At 38.8% G+C, this 25,378-nt stretch overlaps 1 protein-coding gene across 1 annotated transcript in view; it reads right to left on the minus strand.

Moving 5' to 3' along the window:
* The window catches only part of LOC114645749 (telomerase-associated protein 1), a 168,993-nt gene extending 150,870 nt beyond the window's left edge, over positions 1–18,123 (minus strand). Inside the window, exons 1-2 of the mRNA XM_051923152.1 lie at positions 17,838–18,123; positions 2,645–3,186 (exon numbers count right to left, since the gene is read on the minus strand). Coding sequence (XP_051779112.1) covers positions 2,645–2,977 — 333 coding nt within the window. The 5' untranslated portion in view covers positions 2,978–3,186; positions 17,838–18,123. The remainder of the gene's footprint in view (positions 1–2,644; positions 3,187–17,837) is intronic.
* Between the last annotated feature and the right edge of the window lie 7,255 nt (positions 18,124–25,378).

The following is a 25,378-nucleotide window of genomic DNA, read 5'->3' on the forward strand; positions in this document are numbered from 1 at the left end:
CTAATTATTCTCATTTTGATTAAGGATTCAGATGTTTGGATTTATTTATAGGACTTGTAACTACCAATCAAGGTAACTCCTCGTGTCTCTAATTGCATTGTTGAGCTTCTCTTTGTATTTTTCTATTTTTGTTAAGTAAATCCTGAATTTATAAAAATTCCTGTTTGCCATTTTGTTCCACAAACTGGGAGTTTCAGGTTATCCCATTTTTTTTGGAGTTGTTGATATATTTTAGTACATTTTGTGTTATTTTACCAGTTCCCTATTTTTGGGCCTGCTAAAGCCAGAAGGTACTATTTGGGGCCTAGCTGGGTTAAGGTGAGATATTTTGTTTACTTTGTGAATTCACCTTTTTTCTCAAGCTTCTGTAACACTGGGTCCAGCAACAAAATATTCTTCCTTGATCTCAGAGGTATAATTAAAATAAAAAAAAATGGATCAAGCTGATCTGAATTGAAATTAACAGTTATCTTAAGATTATTCAACTAAAGCAATAAAGTACTGAGGCATTTTATCAGTATACCTTTTCAATCTTAACGTCCTCAGCATTAGACCCAAGCATTACTCGGGTTGTAAAAAAAAAACAAGCTAAAAGAGTTGCATTCGAGCATCACTCGGTCGATGTGGTCAGTGGTTTATTAGACACGTCTTGCGTAAGCATCACACAGGCTGTAAAAGCAAGTTCTGGGATAAAGTTCTACATAATTTGGGAATCTAAGACTGGATAAATTTGGAAATTGTTTCTGTTACACGGTAGAAGGAACAAAGTTTGATGATAAATACAATCAGTATGGAGTTGCAACGTTGTTGGTACTGATGTTGATGGATGGTCTCTGCTCGAAGGTTACTGTGTAACAATGGAAAAAAATTTTACAACACTAGAGCTATTTGAAATCTTTCTACAAAGAAAGGCTGATGGATGTGGAACAGTGCAACCCACCCATCGTGGCATGCCTGAAGACTTTACCACAGCAAAACTAAAGCAAGGTGCACTAGCAGCCTGACAAAAAGATAATGTGCTTGTGATGAAATGGAAAGACAAGAAAAATGTTTAGTACTGTGCATAATGCAGCTACAACCACTGTTCCAGCTAGAGGCAACCTACAGATTACTAAACCTTGTATTGTGGACGACTACAATAGAATGATGGGCGGTACAGAACATACTGATATGAAATGGATGTTCTATCCCGTTACGAGAAAGCATCAAAAGAAAGCAACAAAAAAATATTACAGTAAAATATTTCATCATCTACTTGAATAATATATTTGGAATGTATTCATGTTGTTCAGACAAAAAGCTGACTGACGTGTCTCTCATGCACACTTTACATGTAGTCAGCTAGTTGAACAAATCATTGCCACACAGCCACCATCTACTCTATCACTGAAGTGATGCAGTCAACTCAGCACATCGCAGATCAATCCGGAGCGTCTTATTGGTAGACAATTCACTGATTACCATATAAACTCGCGAATAAGTAGGGACTTGATTTTACAGTATAATTTCTAGTATTTTATAATGACGGTCGTATAAGTCGAATGGAAAAACTCACGCTATTGATACAAGGGATTATGATAAGCTAAAGCCCACCTGATAGATTAACCATGGAGCACACTGCCTTTTTTTTGTGGGTGCAGCAAATCGCTGTATCAGCGCATGCTCTCTCTCTCTATTGTGCCTATGTGACCACACGGTAATACCCAAACTATTCCAAAGCAACGTTTGCACCGATTTGTGTTTTTTGTATCTCACACTCTCATACATCCATCTTTATCGTAAGAGCATTCCTTATCTACAAAAAGAAAATATGAGGCTGGTTTTAAATTAAACGTCATTGAAGTAGCGAAAGAAATTGGTAACTGCGCTGCTGCAACAAAATTTGATTTGTCTCAGAAACTGATGCAAGATTGGAGGAGGCAAGAAGATGTAAAAAACAAGAAAAATGAAGTATTGCATTTTTGAATGGGCGAATAAGTCAAGGTCTGATTTTAGGATAGATTTTTTGGGTTTTAAGACCCGACTTATATGTGAGTATATACGGTATATTCTACCAACAGGAAAAAAAAAAAAAAGCGAAAAACAAAAACAGAATCCAACTTGTACCTGTTCAAAAACTGATCAGTCTGAAAAGAAAATCTGCAAAGAAACATGCTATTTTTGTCCCAACTGTGACGTTAGAGTGTGTCTTTCATCATGCTTCAAAATCTACCACACAAAATCTAATTTTGAGATTATATACTGTTTTAAGATCATCATTATTATTATTACTGTTATTAATATTATTAGTTATTATTGTTCATTTAATATTATTAATCATTACTGTTCAGATTTAAAATAAATGTAATTTTTCTTGCCAAAAAAAGAAAAAAAAAGAAATCCTTTTTACATGTTTTTTGTGGGGAAAAAAATGCAATGCTAAGGAGGTTAAAGAGAAATCTCTCTCTTTCTTAGTGTTTCTCCTGCGATGGCACTGGGTCCGTTTAGGTTAAAGAGAAATAATGAATCTAAAAATCTGAACCACACCAGTATATGTCAACAACTCGACAGACCAATACAGTATTAAACAGCACCCACTGACCAAGCATAAACAAAAATGCAAATGTATTCAACACATTCTAATTATGAGATGTAAATAACATACCTTAATTTTTTTATATTTATTTCTCTTTACCTCTGACACTTCAGAGGCAAATGATGTGCTTACTTCATTGGTGTCAGTTCCAGGTTTCAGGCTACTGCAATTCCAGGATGATGATGTAAGTTCTTCTTTGTGAAAACCAGATTGCTTCACTGAAGTAAGAGGTGAAGGTCTGAACAGAGTACTAAATGACAAAGCAGCATCCTGTGACAAATTTAATGTTGAACAAGGAGGATGCGCTGTTTGTTTGAGTACTTTATTCTCAGTACAACATATCTTTGAGGAAGACGTATGGCTGTCTAAATGCAACAGAGTCTTTGCATTTGTAGAAGTCATCTTTGATTTCAAATCATCACACCTCCCTTGGTTTGTGATTGGATATCTGGTTCCCTTGAAACAGTGGCTGACTTATCTGGTTGCGAGTTATTCAAAGGAAACCTGAGACTGCCCTGTTGGTGCAAATGAGGATTCAACTTGGGTGAAGTAAGGGCTCACAAAATCAGGCAGTAATTGTGAATTAATTTTTAGCAAATTCTCTGTAGTTCCTGTTGGAAGGGAAAAATTAAACAACATTTAAAATATAATTCATTGTTAAAATGTAAAGCTATGAATACAAGACACAAACTTAAAAAACAATTAGAGATTACACATACAAAAAATAAAATTCATTGGAATTTAATCGGGGAAGTTGTATTGAAGAGACATTTGAAATATCAGGAAGCACTAGTTTGCTTTTGGAGTGTATGATTTGCCTCTTTAGGTGGTTGAGGAGTCTACATATCTGAGAAAGGTGAAGGCAGTATGATCTATTTGGAAGCTACTTCTGGAAATCTGGATGTCTTCCTGCTCCTTCTCTTACTTTTTCTGTGTTTGTCCACTTTATCAGAAAGATGGTTAGTTTCAAAGCAAAGTCCTAGCTGATATGCGGTGGTATCAGGAATGTTACATACTTAGGAGTCTCTTACCTAGTCATGCTGATTCAACCTTTTTGTAATGGAGGCCTTGACAGTGTCTTTGAAACACTTTCTCAGGCCACACTGGTAATCTTCACTTCAGTGTAGCTTTAATGCTTACTACCTATGCCACAGTGAGACTGGTGCAGCTAATTTTAGATGATATGTAGAATCTTCTCAAGACAGCACTGATGGAATATCTAAAGAGGTTTCAGGCAACAATGACAAAAGAACAGTAATGGAAACAGACTTACGAACCATTACTTTGATTTACTTCCTTAAGTCATTGTTCTGCAAGACTTAATGGCGTACTTTCTTGGTTGAGATACTGACACAATTGAAACATCATTTGACTTCTTCCTTGAAGGTTGCCTTTAAGAAAGTGGACTACCAGGAACAGAATGTAGGCAATAACTTCCAGAGTTTTTTTTCAGTGAGGGTGATTGCTGTTACCTGGCCAACTACATTTTTGCAGAGGGTCTTGGTTATATGGAAGTTGAGGGATAGTCCCAGAGTCTTACAGGCTGAAGTTTAGAATAGTCAGAATTTGTTGGCAATAATTTCTCAATAATCTGCATGCCAAGGGTTCATTTTTGGCTTTGTTTTAAGGAGGTATATATTGAAGAGCTTTCATCAAACTGATATTTGATCTAAAGGCTGCAAGGAGAACATTCACAGATAAATAAGTCAAAATAATTTGGAAGCATATGGTAAAATGATTGACAAGTGTTCGGACTGGTGAAGGGATCTGATAGTTACATAACAAGATCATAATAAATTTGACAGAATAACCATGTCTAGACAGGGTCTTCTGGAAGACTTCCTGGTTGATAGATTCTAAGTATGTCATCAAGACAAAAGATACATTTTGTTCTGCTCACTATATTCCCCGTATGTTTGGAATTCTACAGAAATCATATTAGCAGCATCTTGTGATGGCCTGCTCAGACACTACTAGTTAGTAAAGATTTCTTCAGGAAGCACAAGCAAACAATTTAGGAAGAGACAAATCACAAATGTTACTAGTGGTAGACAGCAAGGTGATGTCAAAACAGTTTCCACTCTCAAATTTGTTACCTTTCTTGAAGATGCAAATTCAATGCTCAGCAACTGAAAGATTTTAATAACAAAATATTCACATTTTTGAAACCACTGATATAGAAGTATTCCCTCATTATTTAAGAGTCCTATGCTATGCTGAAATCATTTTTTAGAAAAACTTGACATATACTGTCCATCATGTTAAGAATATGATAAATGCCACTGTTCTTTTAACACAAACTGCTGACACATACATTTAAACAACTTAGTGTCTTCCAAACATCCAACATAACAATTAGCATGCTTATGTGTGCTTCAATAACTCGATTATTCCCAGAAACCTGATTTCTAAAATGCCATTTAAACCCTTATTCCAGTTAGAAATTTGGATATTGGGCTCTTAGAAACCTGATTAACAGAGGTAGATTTCTCCATGAATAACTTAATTATGTGGCCATGTAAACCCATAACTAGGCTACGGTTAAGGATTTAGCCTGCATATGCATTTGCTTTGCACACGGTTTCAGCAATCACGAGCAGAAGTGTACACAAAATATATTTCAAGAGGCAAGTGTTTGGGTGATCACATCATTCCTTCTCCTAAATGAAATAATTAGTCTCAGTAGTTCAAAAATTGTTAAATTTATGTTGATGTGCTGAACGTACAGTGCTAAGCTCGAGAGCAGTTAGCTAACACGTTAAAGGGATATGTGTGAAGTAGTCTGATTACTTTTTAAAGTAACAAGTAACCTAATGCATATCTAACTTAAATAAAAACTTTTTTTACAAAATACAAGAAAATTATTACAGGTACCATGCTCATTTTCAGATTCACATTCAATGATGACGTTTAACTCTTGTTTAATGATGTCACAGCATTTTGCCAGAGGAGAACTCCAGGGGCCTCATGTATAACGCTGTGCGTAGAACTCACACTATAACATGGCGTAAGCACAAAAGCGGGATTGTGCGTACGCACAGAAAAATCCAGATGCAGGAATCTGTATGTACACAAAGTTCCATGTTCTTCCGCTACATAAATCCCAATCAGCGTGAAAAGTAATGTACGCGCCTGCTGTCCTGCCCCAACTCCTCCCAGAATTACACCTCTTTGAATATGCAAATCTATATAAATAACCCTTAAGCTCAGCCTTCTGTGAAAAGACAATGGAAAAAGCATGGGGGAAAATATAAGAATTTCAACGAATACCAAGTGGAGGCAAGGAAAACTTACTATTTGTTGGTTTAAACAGTGGTATAAACAAGAAAAGGAAGTTGATCAAGTGACATAGAGTGTTGGAGAAACTTGAAAGCTCAAGTTCAGAAAGTCGCACAGTGCCTGAAATAAAAAGGAAGTTGTCAGATATCAAAGTCGCCGTGAAAAGCCGAGTTGTAGCCCACCGTCTGAGTGTCATATGAAAGCTTATTAGGGTACAGAGAAAAAAAAATAGGCACACAGTGGGGAAAAAAGCACGAAATGTCAAATTCAATCTCGAAATTTCCACTTTAATCACGTAGTTTATCTTGTCATTAAAGTAGAACATCATAAACTTCATCTTAAAATCATTTAATTTACTAGTTTCTCAAATCCCATCGTAACTAAAGTAGCACGTTAAATGCTTTGTTTTGTACAGTGGAACCTCGAGATACGATCACCTCTGTATACGAGAAATTCAAAATACGAGGAAAGTATGAGTGAAAAATTCAGATCTAAATGCGAGCATTGGCTCGCGTAACGAGCCACGAGCCAGGCTGTGGGTATAGCTTGCGGCTTCGCGAGGGGGGCGTGGGTAGCAGTTGCGAGCCGCGATCTGCGGTGTCTGCGGTTTCTCACTTAAGTGCACAGGTGGGAAACTGCCCCACATCCATGATTGTTCCTGTGGCTGATGGGCTGCAGCTGCCATGTCCTCCCCGCATATATAGAAAAGCGCGAGCCGGTTGAGAGAGAGAGAGAGAGAGAGAGAGCGCGCACGCGCGAAGGCAGGCAGGCAGGCAGTGCGGGAGAACGAGCGAGCGAGCGAGTGCAGGCTCGCGTGTAGCTGAACAGGCGAGCCAAACAGCTGAAGCAGGACGGTGTAGAGAAGGTCAGCTGCATTAAGAGTGTCTCGCCTGTTGCAGAGCCCGCAGGTGAGACGCTAACAGAGAAGAAGCACCGAGGATTGTCATCTGTTTTTTAAAGACTGCATCCTTTTGACGTTTTAACCTCGTGTTAAAGGATTGTTATTCTTGTGTATTTTAAACCTCCACTTCACAACTGTTTTAAGGATTATTTATTTAAAGATTTATTGAATGCTCTACTGCACTTTGGACACCTGTTTTGATTCTTTTAATGATCAGTTATATTATTTACCAGTGTTATTTATTAAAGGTAGACTACAGTATATATAATTTATCAGTGTTATTTGTTAGGAAAATTGATTTTTATGTTAATATATTTGGGGTGCGGAACGGATTAACTGGATTTCGTTTTTTTTCAATGGGGAAGTTTGTTCTAGATACGAGAAATTCGCTATACAAGCTCAGTGCTGGAACGAATTAAACTCGTATCTAGAGGTTCCACTGTATTTGATCTTCTATGTGCTCTATGTGTGTGAATCACTGCGTGCTTCCGGGTTTTGTCTTCCTCTGACAGGACACAGAATCCATTACATTCGTAATATTACAGCTCTCTGAATAATTGAAATACTGAGATGTATACTTGATATAATTGTTTCTGATGATAGGAGTTAAAGCATGTTATTAAACATGGGAACACGGTGGCACAGTGATTGTGCGTGACCTTCGATGAATTTATTGCAGCAGTGTTGTCTCTTTCAAAACGTACTAACCCCGATTTCCTGTCCTTACCTTTCTTTCTCCAAATACCCAATCGCCACATAATCAGCTCTGTAATAGACATTAAGCTATCTGTAAGCTTATAACACCGATTCTTCAAAACTTTTAAGGAACACTGAAATATCTTTGTAGTACATGTTTAATTATTCTATCCTTCACGCCAGTCCCAGTGAAGCATACAGTGCGAGGCAGGAACAAGCGCCAGATCCTTGCTAGCATAGCAACACCGTGTCCTTTAATTATTAACAATATAGATTATTTAAATGAAGTTAAAGTTTTATCTGTATAATAAACATATTTTGCTGCATTTCATCTTAAAAATGATATCGTCATCATATGTAAATACGCGCTTTATAAAGTGGCTCAGGTTGTACAATATTATAACTGTAGTGCAAGTTTACAGTGAGGTGATTGTACTAATAAGTACAAACAGTTCTACAAGGAGCACTTGATGGACAGACTGATTGCGTTTAGAGCTCTTGGGATGAAACTCTTTCTGAACCGCGAGGTCCATGCAGGAAAGATTTTGAAGCGTTTGCTGTGTAAATAGCAGTTCAAATAGGAAGCATGGCAGAGGCAGCATGTGCTTGATGCTGTATACCGATAATTCTCTTTCCGATCAGCAGCTCAGAGTGGTGCAGTGAGAGTAATATGGAAAAAGATGATTCGCTGTGGCAACACCTAACGGGAGCAGCTGAAAGAAGTAAAAGAAGGTGCAGTGAGAGTAACAATGCTAAAGCAGTTATGGTATTTGGAATAGTTTGACCATTCCGTGGACCATTATATTGTTACTGGTTAATTACAATCAGATGCATTAAACTAATAAACAATATGCAGTTAATTTCAGTGTATTTATAAAGCCGCGCCAGGGATGTGGATCTGAAAAAGAAAGGGTAAACACACAGGAACAGTAGCACTGTTTTGACGCTGGGTGCCGCCAGTCTGCAAAACCAAGCGGAGAACTTGCATACGCCAGAGTATCAGGTACCGTGGAAATGTGCGTGGCTTTACATTTAGGTTTTATACATTGCGATTTGAGTGTGGAAACATTCGTACGCAACATTTCTGTGCGTACGCACCGTTTATACATGAGGCCCCAGATGATTAGTTGCACATGTAATGGAAGATTATTAATAAGCCAGGTTTCATCTTTAACCGTAACCGGTTTATTCACCTTAACCAAAATTATGTGTGAGTTTTCACTGCTGGAAGCTGAGTGCTTCATTCACGTGTACTGAGCTATTTATTGAGTGTTAATTATTTATTAAATAATTTATTAACAAATACATGAGCCTCATGAGATGTTAGTTTTCATGATACGTCATCTAGGATTTGTTTCATTTTTTATACCACATACACTGTATACTGAAATATAGACACTAAATACTGAAAAACTTAAATGGTGTACTGAATCGCATTCACTATATACTGTACTACATTATATACTTAGATTTGAGACGACTGTAACATATTTGTGCTTCAAGTTACTTCATTTGACCAGTACCAGCAATTAAGAGAGGTTGGGAGCACGCACTGATACTATGCATTGCTGCACCCACCACAAGACAAACCACCTCAGGATCCCAGATAAGAGCCAAGCTCAGCCCTGCAAAGAGTAACACCTCAGCACCACACTACTTTGAATGGAATGGAACAGTGTGAGAGTTTTTTACAGTGGCTGGAGTTAAGGATTAGCTAAAAAATCAAGGAGGATGTTTGTGTGTTGAAATGTAAAAAAATGGAAACCAGAGTGACTTTATCTCTACATGAGTTCATTTAAAACATAAACACCTCAACACCCACCTAATGCAATACAGGGTTTAAAAGTAATCCAAACATCAGGTCTGAAAACACTACCATCCCGAAATAATCTTGCAATTTGAAGAATTGATTTTCTTGGTAACAGACTGCTCTTTTCATTTCTCTCGAATATTTTTAATTACTGTTAGTTGAAAAATAAGAAATACCAATGTAAATAAAAACAAAAAAAATCAGTGCACCCTAAATTGGATTAATATACATCCATCCTACACTATTAAATAAACAAATGAGGGGACAATCTTAAGAAATCATTTCACATAATGTAAATGTAAGGCAAAAATCTTTGGCAAAGCATAACAAAAAAAAAACAAAACACAATTTCCATATTGAGACAGTAACATTATTATTTTAATTATTAACAGGGCTTGTAGTGTACAGGCTTTTGTCCAAAATATGTCCAAGGCAAGACCTAACCTGCACTATCATAGGTTTTGGAAATTCTCAACATTAATATCATTTTGGACAAAACTCTTTAGGCACCCTCCAAATCCATTAATGGTGATACAGTGATCCCTCGCTATATCGCGCTTCGCCTTTCGCGGCTTCACTCCATCGCGGATTTTATATGTAAGCATATTTAAATATATATCGCGGATTTTTCGCTGCTTCGCGGGTTTCTGCGGACAATGGGTCTTTTAATTTCTGGTACATGCTTCCTCAGTTGGTTTGCCCAGTTGATTTCATACAAGGGACGCTATTGGCAGATGGCTGAGAAGCTATCCAACTTACTTTCTCTCTCCCTCTCTCTCTCTCTCTCTCTTGCGCTGAAGTAGGGGGGTGTGAGCAGGGGGGCTGTGTGCAGCTGCTTCCTGAAGGACATGCTGCACGGAGCTTCGCATACTTAAAAGCTCAAAGGGCACGTATTGATTTTTTTTATCTGTCTCTAGCTATCTCTCTCTATCTCTCTCTGTCTCTCTCTCTCTCTTCCTGCTCCTGACAGAGGGGGTGTGAGCTGCCGCCTTCAACAGCTTTGTACCGGCGGTGCTTCGCATACTTAAAAGCCAAAAAGCCCTATTGATTTTTTTTTTGACTGCTTGCTTTGCACTCCTTTGAAGAGGAACATATGTTTGCATTCTTTTAATTGTGAGACAGAACTGTCATCTCTGTCTTGTCATGGAGCACAGTTTAAACTTTTGAAAAAGAGACAAATGTTTGTTTGCAGTGTTTGAATAACGTTCCTGTCTCTCTACAACCTCCTGTGTTTCTGCGCAAATCTGTGACCCAAGCATGACATTCTAAAAATAACCATATAAACATATGGTTTCTACTTCGCGGATTTTCCTATTTCGCGGGTGGCTCTGGAACGCAACCCCCGCGATGGAGGAGGGATTACTGTATTCGATATACTCATGGAGAGCAATAAAGTGTATAGGGATACCTGTACACAGACTTGTCCTAATTAATTGGAAGAATCCCTAACCACCTACTAGAAGGCCAGGTTTATACTTCACGCAATGCAACGCATGTTGCAGCGGACACTCCAGCTACGCAAGCGTTTTACTGTTTATACTTGCGCGCGTACTTTACGGAAATCTGGAGGAATCCACCAGGTGGCAGTGCGAGATATCATCACGGTGAGAACAGGTTTGGCTTCGCTGTGATGTGAACTGCCTCGAACACCCATTAAATTCAGATGACACCTTACCGCAATATCTCTGAAAAGGATGTTTAATGATTAAATCCATCAATCCAGGGATTTGTCCATTCCAGCAAGCACTTGGCATGAGGCAGAAACAATCTCTAGCTGGGGCATCAGCTCATCGCAAGGTGAATACAAGCAGTCACATACACTGGCATCAAATCTGCACATCTTTGGAAGGAAACTGGAGCACACTGTGGAAACCCAGAAGGAAAACATGCAAACTCCAGGCAGAGAATACCAGCGATGTAACTCCCTGCGAGACAGCAGTGCTACCACTCTGCCACCGTGTCAACCCTGTGTGTGTAATTATTAACAGTATTCATTATTTTAACGAAATTACCAATTTATCTGTAAAATGTAACATACATACTTTAATGCATTTCATCATGAAAGTGATATCAAGTATAAATCATAGGATTCTAAATGTGCAGAGAGTTGGAATATCATACATTTAATGTGTTCTGTGTGGTGATGTATTGCTGTTTGCCGCAACTGTCACGTGAGACATTTAAAATGTATTGTGTCATTATGATCGGGAAAATGCAACGCTTAAGCATTAAAACACCACAAATGCATTTGTATGTCTGCATTTTGCTTCACCATATCGAACCATTCATCAAACATCGAAGCGCACACATCAATCCCATAGGATCCACAAAGTGGCTTTCTGCACACTGCTCCCTACGACTTTTTGCTGGTACTGCAACTCGCGCACACGTCGCATTAATTTCTGAGGACCTGCTCAGAGAACGTGTCAAATGAATGCTGGGAACGTGTGGCAGCCATGATGCGGGCATGTACGAGTTCTGAGCGTGAATATAAACGAGCCCTAACTCGGTGGGTAAGCAATGTTCTATTTTATCTAAAGTTAGAAAAAATCTTAGTCTCTCTCAGAGGATACATCCAAAATGTTTAAAGCATAGCAAGAACTAATTAAAGTCATTTTAGCATAAGCATGCAGAGACTGTGATCGACTCGTTTTATTAATTATTTTATCAAATCAAAAAAATCATGTTGCTCATTCTCTTGAGTGGGGGTTAAATTCTGTTTTGTTTTGCTTTTTTCTACTTTATATTTATTTCAAACTAAATGGCTGTGTCGGTTAAGTTATTGTTATTTGCTTGACTGAGTAGCATTTAATTGTAATGTATGGCTTTTGAAAATAAAATTTAAAAAAATAATCCATCCATCTTCCAACCCGCTGAATCCGAACACAGGGTCACGGGGTTCTGCTGGAGCCAATCCCAGCCAACACAGGGCACAAGGCAGGAACCAATCCCGGGCAGGGTGCCAACCCACCACAGTAAATAAATAATACATAAAATAAATAAATAAAATAAAGAAGCAGGTGGGCGTAACAGCTTTTTTCTGTCTCAGCAACGGAGGACCGTCACTAAATGCTCACATACTGGCAACTCTTGCTCAGATCCACAACAATACATTTAAATATTAAGAAAGAAAGAAAGAAAGAAAGAAAGAAAGAAAGAAAGAAAGAAAGAAAGAAAGAAAGAAAGAAAGAAAGAAAGAAAGATAAATTTTCATAAGAGCAGTACTAAGGGCAGAAATCATTGTGTGACAGATTGGAAGGCTTAACCGACTTCACAGCTTTGTGGCTCTTAACTCAAGAGACTTTACAAATAAATATCCAGTAAGGAAAGGTTAAATAAGGGACTACATCTGATCCATTCACACTTATGAAATATTTCCCAAGTAATATTTAAAAATTGACCACAAATGAAGTGCTAAAACTGATTTTAACTGATTTTTTGCCATCAAAGAAAACAATATTTAATTCAAGGGGGAAAAAAAAGAACACTGGGCAATCCAAGTAGACATTTCTTTCCAGAGCTTTCTGGAGACAGGGCAATCAAAAAACAACTTCTGGTGAACTTCTGGTTGTGAATTACAAAATGTGCATTTAATATTTATTTCTGGAAATATTGCATTTGTAAGGGCATTATGGGTAAATATTATGATGAATTTTATATAGGATTTCAAAGACCTTTGGAAACTGGATCATTTTTAAAAATTAAGCAGCTTTCTGACAATTTTATCTTTAATAAGTGCCACTCAAACTATATACTCTTGGATTAATGCAATTTAGTAAAGGCATATGAACTCTGATAAATGTATTATTACATATTTGTTCCAAAGAGCACCAATAAATTGAGTAGGATACAATATACTGTAACAGCACTGATAAGTTACATCAGTCAGGGATGAGTTACTCAAGTATGAGCTGACATTACAACATTAGTAGCAGGGTTGCCTATATAAATGGCAGTCCTGCAAAGTCGCATGATTTTCCAGCTAGGGCGACAAAAGACGAGCAGTCCATTTAAGGATAGAGAGACCTCAAAGAGTTATTTAATGAGCAGAGCATCTATCCATTGAGTTGCTCGCTGCCAACATTACAATACGTATACTGCATATAGAAAAGAATTACCCCTTTTGAAAATATTCACATTTTGTTGCTTTACAGCCTAAAATGAAAAACACAAAAATATTTTTTTCAGTTTAATTTAATCAATGCAACCTATAACATCAAAGTCAACTATATATAAGAAACACGTCAGAAAAATCTCTCTATTATAAAACAATATATCTTGGAAGGAGACGAGACGTAATTTTCTCAGAGAGACACTTTCATGTCCCACGAGACGAGTCTTTGTGCCAAGAGATTTAACCATGCCCGGGGCCGGAAATAAAAGACAAAGAGCAGATGACAAAGTAGAACGTCGTAAAGAGGTTCAAAAACGTTGGCGTGATACACATGCAGAGAAAGTTAGAGATAATTGAAGTACGAAAGTTTGAAAGTCTCAAAGAAAGGACAGTAAAGATCGCATTAGCGCAAACAAACAGAAATTATTACTTGGTGAAATAACGGAACAGCTAAAAGAGAGAATATATTGTTCGGATTTAAACTTTAAGTCGGAGACTTGTAGTCATTTAATTTGTGTTGCCATCACGGAAAAAAAAAGTGTTTCTTCCCAATGAAGAATGTATCTGCGAGAATTAAAAGATTTGTTGTTTGGTGAATGTGAAATACGCGAGCGACACAGACGTGAAGTTGATGGCGTGTAGCGCAGGTGGGGGGGTCATCTCCCAACCCCCCAAGTCAGTACTTTGTGGAAACACGTTTTGTTTTAATTACAGCCTTGAACCTGTTTGGATATTTCTGTACTAACTTTGCACATCTATACAGAGCAATATTTGCCCACTCATCTTTACAGAACTGTTCAATGTCAGTCAAACTGGATGGTGACCTTTGGTCGACCAAAAACTTCAAATCATCCCAGATCTTCAACAGGGTTCAAATCTGGGCTTGACTAGGCCGTGCAAGGGCACTCAATTTTTTCTCCTTCAGCCACTGTGTGCTTTGGTCTATTATGTTGAAAGGCGAACCTTCATCCCATTCTCAACTTTATGGTTGGTGAGTTGTATTGGTCTTCTGCCAAGTGTACGGTTTGGTGTGGACACCAAATAGGTTGATTTCGGTCTCATCTGACCACAACACCTTTTACCATCTGGCCTCAGAATCTTTAAGGTGTGTTTAGGCAAAGCTCAAACAACACTTCATGTGGCCTTCCTTGAGGCATGGCTTTTTCTTGCAACACTCCCGTAGAAGCCACATTTGTAGAGCACTTGTGATATTGTTTTCACATGCACACAATTACCGTTTTTTCCATAAACTCCTGTAACTCCTTCAAAGTTGCCATTGGCCTTTTGGTAGCCTCTCTGACCAGTTTCCTCATCACTCTTCCATCCAGTGTGGAGGAACGGCTTGATCCAGGGAGGATCCTAGTAGTATCAAACACTTTCCTATTCTTATATACGTACCTTACTGTGCTCCTAAGGATTGATAAAACTTTTGAAATCTTTTTGTATTCATCTGCAGACTTGTGCCGGTCCACAACTTTATCCCAGGAATCTTTTGAAAGTGCCTTGCCATCCATAGCTGATAGTTTCCTTTCAGTTGCACTACCAAGCACTGGAATGCTCCGGCAATAGATGTTTTCATGCTAAACTAATCCCAAGGATTAAAACTGATCATGGGTGGAAGTCAAATATCTTTGGGTGCAATGAAGAAAGTGATTATGCCTTATTGAGTTTACAAGTATTGTTGGGGGTGATCCTTTACCAGTCTCAGTGATTTGTTATTTTTCCTAACTTTTGCTATTGTATCTTTGACATTAAAGGTTGCATTAAGCAAATAATAAATATTTTTGTGATTGACTTCACTTTAGGCTATGAGGCAACAAAATGTGAATATTTTCAAAGGGGGTGACTCTTTTCTATACCCACTGTGTATCAGCGCACTCGAAACTCCGAGACGAGCATGCTTGATTAACAACATCTGTAAAATATTCAAGGAGGACCAAAACGCCAACAAAATCCGAGAATACCGTCAATTATTAGTTTCCCCTTCATCCGTCGACTTTTACTTTAACATGGGAAAGAAAATCTGAACGGAAAGTGACGGAAGGAGATCCTCGAGTGCAAGACACATGTCTCCTTCAGGGACAAGTACGGTCAACGGCGCCTTTCTTGACGAGAATAGAAAGATTACAATACAATCCACATGGATTAAATAAAGACAAGAGTTTTATGGCCAGATATGAGGATTGTTTACATCTCTCAGAATAACAGACAACCTGTCTACAGACCCACATTGTTTTGAAAAAACTCATTACAAACTTCAAAAGACTTTGTTGGACAGTTATCTTATCCAGAGATCTTGACAATACATTGTTCTTTTCTCTCTTGCTAAATTAACCCTAGCCTGAATGAATCTATTAATTTTTTACATTCAAAATCTCTCATTTAAATTTTTACCAATGTTGTTTCTTGTCCTAGAGTGTGTATATAAACATAGGAAACTTCAGTTTCTGTATTACTTCTTGCCTGAAGAAGGGGCCTGAGTTGCCTCGAAAGCTTGCATATTGTAATCTTTCTAGTTAGCCAATAAAAGGTGTCATTTTGCTTGGCTTTTCTCTACATTCATAATGGCTAACACGGTACAGCACCCTAGTACTACTTGACGAGAATAGTAAGGGCTCTCACTATAACCTCCCAATAAACGCTGCTGTTAAAGAGGACCATTAAATGACAGTAGAGTCCGGTCATTTCTCCACCTAAAATTTATTAACATTAAACTAGAGTTGTAGTTTGCACACGAGTTCAGCATCTATCCATCTTCCTAGCCCGTGTCTCCAGAGTACGGTCGTGGGGAAGCTGGAGCCTATTTCAGCAAGCCTTGAACACATTGCAAGAAGAACCCCACGAGAGGGCGCCAATAGACCCTGTTAAATAAACTGGTCTTAGGTGTCATTCGCGAACAAGACGGCTCTAAGAACCGATTCTTTGTAGCAAACGAGAAGAGCCGAATCTTCAGCCGCTCCTACTCAGCTCTGCCGAGAATCCCTGGGATTTTATTTTGATGGGCACATCATTCAGCCAATCACATGCAAAGACAGACTAGGATCATACTATTGTGTGAAAAAAGAAGGGGGGGGGGGCAGATGCTCCGAAGACAGCTAGTGTAGTGGTACAGGCCAGATATACAGAACGAAACAGAAACGGATAGATAGATAGATAGATAGATAGATAGATAGATAGATAGATAGATAGATAGATAGATAGATAGATAGATACTGAAAGTAACTTTATAATAGATAGATAGATAGATAGATAGATAGATAGATAGATAGATAGATAGATAGATAGATAGATAGATAGATAGATAGATAGATACTTTATTAATCCCAAGGGGAAGTTCACATACTCCAGCAGCAGCATACTGATAAAAACAAAATTAAAGAGTGATACAAATGCAGGTAAAAAAGTGCAAAAAAATGCAAGCTTGTCGGGAAGAAGTTAAGAAATGAGCGAAAACCGAAAAAAAGCAGTATCTGGCTACTATGTGCAGAATCTGTAAAATGAAAATATCCGTCAGAACAGGGTCAATAACAAACCTGCACAGACATCTATGAACCGCTCATCCGTCCGTGCAGCTGGAGGAGAGCTTGTCCTCTCTCCTCCAGCTGCCATCCACTCACCCTGGAAAAGTGTCCTGTCTTGAGCCAAGTACTGTACTTCTGCTGCAGCATCCACTGTCTTGCCGAAAGCTGCAGGTATATCACAGCCTTCTGCAACTCAAACCAAAATGAGCACATTTATTCTAAAACAAATGACCCCAGCCAAACAGGTAAGTGTTGATGAGGAGCTGGCTGAGACATCTGGTATTTCTGAAAGCCAACCTGCACTAAAGACTTTTATCTAAAGTGTCATAATGTTAAGGCTTGCCAACACTCAAACCATTCATATTTGTTAAATTAGGCTAAAACAAAAGGCTCCGAATGTTACTAAAAAGCCATTTGGGAGCCGAGCCGGACCACCCATCACTAATTGGTCTGAACAAAAGCAAGAAGGCACGTGTACTTGGAAAAAAGACACGGATTGACAGCGAGGACCACCAGGCAGGGGTACTTCGTTTTGGCGTTAATAAAAGTCCAGTCTGCAAATATACATACGTACAGGCTTGAAAAAGACGTCATACAAAAGCAACGAACCAACAACTAAATAAATACTCATGCCTAGATATCTGTGCATATAGACATTTAGTTTAACAATGTTACGTGTTGGAACAGTTAAAGTAAGAGGCTACGAATATCACTTTTGCCCACTAAAACTAATCTCGTATACGTTATTATTTACATAAGGGGATAGCCTGATACCTCAATGCTCCCGGACAGGAGACAGCACTGCTGTCACAAACCCTGCGCACCAAGCCTACATGTCCGTGGAATCAAGAAGCCTCCCTAACTTTATGTTCCTACAGTAAAGCTCCATAGTTAAACCAAGCGTGCATTTCGTCTCGTCTAAAAAAAGGGCTAAAACCTACCTTGTACACTTCATGTGCATGGTGATTCCATCTCTCTAAAGATCTTCAGTGAGTTTGCGCAGATAAGTCACCGCCTATTCCGTACTACAGCAGTGGCATAAAACAGTCATCCAAAAGGTTTTTTTTGTGATTTTATTTAAGCGTCATTCGGTATATGGCTGAACCTTTAACTACCTTTGTAAAAATAAAAAATGCGAACTTAATAAGTTAGTACTGCAGGACAAATGTATGGAAGGCAGCATGTACGTTTGTATGCTGTGTAATAATAAAGTGTAATCAGCATTTGACAGCGATTGCTAAAAAAAGACCCAGTGGTGAGGGCTAAAACAAAGTAGAACTGCTCAGAATAGCATAAAATGCTTGAATGTTTCCGTACCAGGAAGAAGTCAAAGTCCACTACCTGATGCAAAGCCCGTGCCTTCTGGGCAGGGCGACTGAGCGAAGCAGCAAAGTTCGCCGTGCCAGTAGCCGTGCCACACCCGCAGGGCGTGCTCAAAGCGTAGGCGTTCTCAAACTCGTTTCTGGAAGAGCGTTTTAGCAATGATTTTTGCTCTCCTCCAACATTTATTCACGGTTTAATTATTAATTCTTTTCAGGTATCAACATTTATTGTCTCTCTCTCTCCAGAACAGTGGTTCTTTACCTTTTTCGCAGGCGACACCTCTTTGATACTCTTTAAAAATTGTTCAATAAAAGAATATAAACGGGTTTTGAAAGCTGTTCCTTCAGCTTTAGTTAATCTAATTAAAGGGAATATTAAATATGTTACGACAGAGATTTTATTAAAGTTGTCTTCATTAGGAAACAAACTTTAAAACAAAAATTTGGAATAAGAAATTATTACGACAGCCCAATGAGCACTGGAAATTGTAAAACAGATTATATGTTCAAAGATTATACAACAATGTTACTGCTATAACAGAAAGTCTTTCTTTTCCTATTCCCCTAAAAGCAATTGAGTTTCATTTTTTTAAACCAGTGGTTCCCAAAGACAGTCCTGGGGACCCCCTGTGTCTGCAGGTTTTTGTTCCAACCAACTTCTATTTTTAATTGGACTCCTGGGCTAATTAAGTTAGCTGATATTTCTCAGCTTGCATGTTTTGGGATCAATGTAGAAATTAATGTTTTGAATTTTTTTTATGTCCCGCGGTGGGTTGGCACCCTGCCCGGGATTGGTTCCCTGCCTTGTGCCCTGTGTTGGCTGGGATTGGCTCCAGCAGACCCCCGTGACCCTGTGTTCGGATTCAGCGGGTTGGAAAATGGATGGATGGATGGATTTTTTTTATTAAAATTTGTCCCCTGCTCGCTTCGCTCGCCAACCCCTTAGCCAGCATCACATGCTAGCCTCTTTACCGTTCTTCCGCTCATGTATGGGGATGTGGATGTACAATTAAAACAGATTTTAATTTTCATGTGAAGTGTTACATTTGCATCCACGTGACGTATAACTTCCCATGATTGAATTTCATTTCTTTCTTTCAATTAAATAAAACAACTTTTTCAAATGTTTCGCTCTGAAATTTGTTAATTGTCTTTGCAAAAGCTATTCTAATGGGAAACTGTTAACATTTTTAATACGAATGGCATATCAAGATCTCCTTTATTGTCTAATGTTATTTGCAGAAGATGTACTACATTACCTTTCTTGGATACATCCTTCTTTCAACAGTAACTTGGCCAGTGGAAGACCAGATGGTGTTAACAGTTGTAGATATTCTTCGGGATATTGTTAAGTTGTTGTTTTCATCTTCTGTATGATCACCACCAACTGTTTCAGCATAGTCTATTGATACGCATTTAACCATTTTGCTGTGTTACCGATCGACATTTTTGGCGTAAATTCATTTGACTTCCTCATTTCTCTGTGCTAGGATTGCCCGTGTACTCATTTTTTCTGTTAATAACCATTCGGGATGAAATTTTTCAACAAGATTTGGACATAATACGTCTTCTTTAATTGGGAACTTAAAGTGAGGAAAACGTTAAAATTTATAAGAGCCGAGAGAACAGAAACTGTGTCTGTCAAATGCATTCACAAAACTGAGAGGTGAGAGGACCGTGGTCTTGTTTGAAAATGGTTGCTAGGAGGGCGTGACTTTTAAAAATATCATGGAAACATTCTCATCTCACGGGACTTGAAAAAATCTTTTCCAAAAAGTCTTTTCTCATATAATAGAGAGATGTACTAAGCAGTTCCATGGAGATGATGTTGTTTGTTTTTTTGTCTTACTTTTCAGCAATATTTTCATCCTGATTTTCATTCTGCTTTTCCAGATGTTGTGGTTATTTAGTTCATTATTTACTAATTACTGCCTCTGACTCTGAAATAGTTGCAGCCTTTCATCATTTAGTGTCGATTGGTCCAGCAGTGTCTACTCTGCTTGTTTTTAATAGCCATGATTAGGATACAATGAATGGTGCAAACTACATGAAAATAGAGTAAAATACCAGGATAAAGAAAAGCCAAGCAAAATGACACCTTTTATTGGCTAACTAGAAAGATTACAATATGCAAGCTTTCGAGGCAACTCAGGCCCCTTCTTCAGGCAAGATGTAATTAGGATAAAGAAAAGAAGAGAGTTTAAAGCATTTAGAAGCAGAAATACAGCATTTCTAAATGTCTTCTCATTGTAAAACTCATACTGCTGTGCTTTTCTGAATGCATACGAAAAAAAACTGCTAAGTTAATGAGATCCGTTATTATCACAGATTGCAAATCCAGATGGAACAAAACCCTGCAGCCACAGGAGGTCCCCTGCTTTTCATATTTGCCAGTTTCTTAATTTGAAGCCAGGCCTAGCAGATAATGAAACTTGGTATTTGATTTTATGGCTAGTTAGTGATTTCATTCTTCCAAGACAAATCTCTGTCATATTGTAGATTTTTGGTTTTCTGAGAACATTATCCATATGTTTTATAGTCTGGAACAGATTTGTACCTCTTGATCCTTTCCTTAAGGTCAGGTCAGGTTGGGGAGCATGCACTGGTACAGCATGTTGCTGCACCCACCACACGATGAGACAGCTCGGGATCCTGGTTGGCAACCCCCCAGGCAGACACGCGGTCGTGTCCCCTTGGCCTGGTCCAGCCACTTGGGTCCTCCACATGGTCGTAGTGCCGTAACTGACACTCCTTCACAATGGAGGTAATGTGCCTCATTCGGAACTCCATGAGCAACCGCTTATTCAACACAAAGTCAAACCCAAGGATTCTCTGAAGAAACACAGTACCAAAGGAGTCCAATCTTCATCTCAGGTCACTGGCTAGCACCCATGTCTTGCAACCATGTAGCAAAACAGGAAGCACAAGGACTCTAAAGACTTGGACATTCATCCTTTTGCAAAGATATTGAGAGTACCACACACCCCTTTCCAACAACCTCATGACCCCCCATGCTTTCCCAATCCATCTATTGACTTCACAGGAAGAGTCTCCAGAGACATGAATGTCACTTTCCTCAATCCTTTCCTTCTCTATAATTTATTTAAAAACATATTATTAACACAGATACTTCATGATGTGTGCATGTTAGCATTAGAGCTGGTGGCTTCTTTGTCATTTGCAACCTCATTGTTAACTGATGGCTGGTTAAGAAATCAGGTGACAATTAAAACCTAAATGAAGCTGTTTAAAATTGGCAATTAAGGGTTATGAAATATAGCAAATGAGTTAACTAAAACTAAGATTAAAAAACTTGATTTAGCAGTAAATAAATAGGTCTAATTACAAATTTGGTTAAACCAAAATCCTGCAGCCACTGCAGACCACCAGGATCAGAGTTGAGCACCCCTGATGCATGTCCTTTTAATTAATTTTTAAGGTTGAAATGTAATTTAGATTGTTTTTATTGTAATGATATAGAAACTACAAACCATATACTCTTTATCTGTAAAGTAGTAGAAATGTTTTGGGGTTCTTTGAACAAATGGGTTTGTGCAAAAATAGTATTAACATTGTGGTTTTCGTATCAAGGACAAGAGAGTTAATTTTTGATCAACAATATTTTATATATTCTAACTAAATACACAATTGTAGATTTCTAAAATCTCCTCCAGTTTTCATTTCTCTCTATTATATAAAAAAAAACTTGGGACGAGACTTTTTGGGTGACGAGACTTGATCTTTTGACAAGAGAAAGAGACACACTTCAGAAAGACACTTTCACGTCCCGTGACACGGTTAAGTCACGTCATACTGACATCCACGTCAGACAGATTTGAAGAGAGACACTTTCATGTCCCGCGACACAGAACAAAGAGCAGTTTAAAAAAATGATAAGTTAAAAGATGACACGTCCACGACTAAGTGAAGCAGAAAGAGCAGCGCGACAAAAAGAAACACAAGTGTGATGGAGAGAAAAGAATGTAAATTCGGAAAAAAAGGAATGTAAGCAAAGACTTAGTGAAGGATCAAAGAGCAGCTTTTAAAAAAATGAAAAATTAAAGATGACATGACCATGACTAAGCGAAGCAGAAAGAGGCACGACGAAAAGAAACACAAACGCGCAGGAGAGAAAAGAATGCAAATTCTGAAAAAAAGAAATGTTAGCAAAGACTTAGCATTGAAGAAAGATCTGCGCGTTGAAATGCTGAAACAGTTGGTGGTGATGGAGCAGAAGATGAAAACATCAGTTTACAAATTCCCACAGAATAACTACAAACGTTAACACTGTCTGGTCTCCCACCGGCCTAATTGCTGTTGAAAGAAGGTGGTATTGTGATGTTATTGCGTAATTTATGTATGAGTGATGGGCTATGCAATGGGACAAGATTAGTTGTATTGAAAATTGGTAGAACAATTCTAACAGGAAAAATTTTAACAGGCAACTAGAAAGGTAATGTAGTACATCTTTCACGAATAACATTAGACACAAAAGGAGATGTTGATATGCCATTCATATTAAAATGTTTTTAGTTTCCTGTGAGAATAGCTTTTGCAATTACAATTAACAAATCCCAAGGACCAACATTCAAAAAAGTCGGTTTATTTATAAGAGAGAAAGAAACAATATTCACTCACGGCCAGTTATATGTTGCATTATCGCTATGTAAGACCAAACAAGGGATCAAAATTCAATGTAATCTTGAAGAAAAGTTAATTCCAAATATTGTTTATACTGAAATTTTAAAGTAAAAGTGAACATAATGCATATGTAACAATTAACAAGAAAAAAAGAATCTCTTTAAAATGTATTTTGGGTTAACCAAAACCGGGGGTTGGCGAGTGAAGCAAGCAGGGGACAGAGCCCCCTAGTTTTTAAAAAAAAACAGCATTCTTTAATTCCTTAAATTTCATGAAATTTAATCACACTCTGAAATTATCCTGTCTGTTTGAGGAGTTTAAAATTAGCCCTCCTTTTCTTCTTATTTTATTGTTATATTTAATACTAGCTAACCCATGGCGTAGCATACGCCGCATAATTATGTATTGATGGGTGAACACTTCCTGAAAGACACAGTTGTCCAAATGGGGTGGGTTTGAGGATACGACTGTAGGTGAATGAAAAGATGGAACTCTGGAGAGGGCAACATATTGTCCATGACTGACAATTGGAGGACCGCCGTCACATGCTCATTCAGCGCTTCATATCGGCGACAAACATGCTTCTTCTTAGATGATCCAGCCATGTCCACCCTCGCTCTCGATGCATACACACTGCCTGGTCATGTGCCCGCTCGTAAGAGCAACTCACAGAGACTTGCCCACCAACTCTAAGACCATGGGATACCCCTCGCAAACTGTTTTACACGCTGCATACAGCGATTCACATCCGCGACAAACTATTTTACACGGTGCATACAGCGATTCACATCCGCGACAAACATGCTTCTTCTTAGATGGTCCTGCCGCGTCCACCCTCACTCTCGAAGCATACACACTGCCTAGTCATATGCCCACTCGCAAGAGCAACTCACAGAGACCCGCCCACCAACTCTAAGACCATGGGATACCCCTCGCAAACTGTTTTAAATGCTGCATACAGTGATTCACATCTGCGACAAACTGTTTTACACGCTGCATACAGCGATTCACATCTGCAACAAACATGCTTCTTCTTAGATGGTCCTGCCGCGTCCACCCTTGTTCTCGAAGCATACACACTGCCTGGTCATGTGTCCGCTTGCAAGAGCAACTCACAGAGACTCCAACTCTAAGATCATGGTCAGCTTTGCAACCATACTCCCCCCGGAACCAAAAGACTTCGGTTACCCGGTTGGCTGCCCGGCGGGTCATGGGAATAACGCCACCGGATCGCCAGTCGGCATCGTTTATGGTCGGAATAACGACAGTATGTGATTGTCTTCAAACCTCCGACTTTTGTTCTTGATTAATGAAAACAATCTTGGCAAATGCTTTCGCTCTCGCGTGAATTGTTGGTGGACGGGGCTCTGTCGTGCGTGTGCCATGGAGACAAAAGCGACTTATGCTGTGTTTGGTGCCTGGAGAACGAGGGTGGATGCGGGCTGGGGAATAAGGAGTATGGTATGAAAGTGTGTAGACAAACGTTTTCCGTGTTTCTGCAGGACCATCTAAGAAGAAGCATGTTTGTTGCGGATGCGAATCGCTGTATGTAGCGTGTAAAACAGTTTGCGATGGTGGACACGGTCTTGCGTCGTAACCAAACAGAATAATGAAAAGTCAACGTGGCTCAGAGGTGCATGTGGACTGTAGCAGAGACGAACGCGAATGACGCCGTGTTTTGTGAGTTGTTGCATCTGAGTTGGTGAGCGGGGCTCGCTTCCAAGTTGGTGGGCATGGCTCTGTGAGTTGTCGTCGTATCCCATGGTCTTAGAGTTGGTGGGCATGCTCCATGGGTGTCTTGCTTGCTGGCGGCTTAGTGAATTATATATATAGACTAGCAAAATACCCGCGCTTCGCAGCAGAGAAGTAGTGTGTTAAAGAGGTTATGTAACCATATATATACAGTGGTGTGAAAAACTATTTGCCCCCTTCCTGATTTCTTATTCTTTTGCATGTTTGTCACACAAAATGTTTCTGATCATCAAACACATTTAACCATTAGTCAAATATAACACAAGTAAGCACAAAATGCAGTTTGTAAATGGTGGTTTTTATTATTTAGGGAGAAAAAAAAATCCAAACCTACATGGCCCTGTGTGAAAAAGTAATTGCCCCCTGAACCTAATAACTGGTTGGGCCACCCTTAGCAGCAATAACTGCAATCAAGCGTTTGCGATAACTTGCAATGAGTCTATTACAGCACTCTGGAGGAATTTTGGCCCACTCATCTTTGCAAAATTGTTGTAATTCAGCTTTATTTGAGGGTTTTCTAGCATGAACCGCCTTTTTAAGGTCATGCCATAGCATCTCAATTGGATTCAGGTCAGGACTTTGACTAGGCCACTCCAAAGTCTTCATTTTGTTTTTCTTCAGCCATTCAGAGGTGGATTTGCTGGTGTGTTTTGGGTCATTGTCCTGTTGCAGCACCCAAGATCGCTTCAGCTTGAGTTGACGAACAGATGGCCGGACATTCTCCTTCAGGATTTTTTGGTAGACAATAGAATTCATGGTTCCATCTA

The sequence above is a fragment of the Erpetoichthys calabaricus genome, chromosome 2 (genome assembly GCF_900747795.2).
Source record: "Erpetoichthys calabaricus chromosome 2, fErpCal1.3, whole genome shotgun sequence".
NCBI classification, from domain to species: domain Eukaryota; kingdom Metazoa; phylum Chordata; class Cladistia; order Polypteriformes; family Polypteridae; genus Erpetoichthys; species Erpetoichthys calabaricus.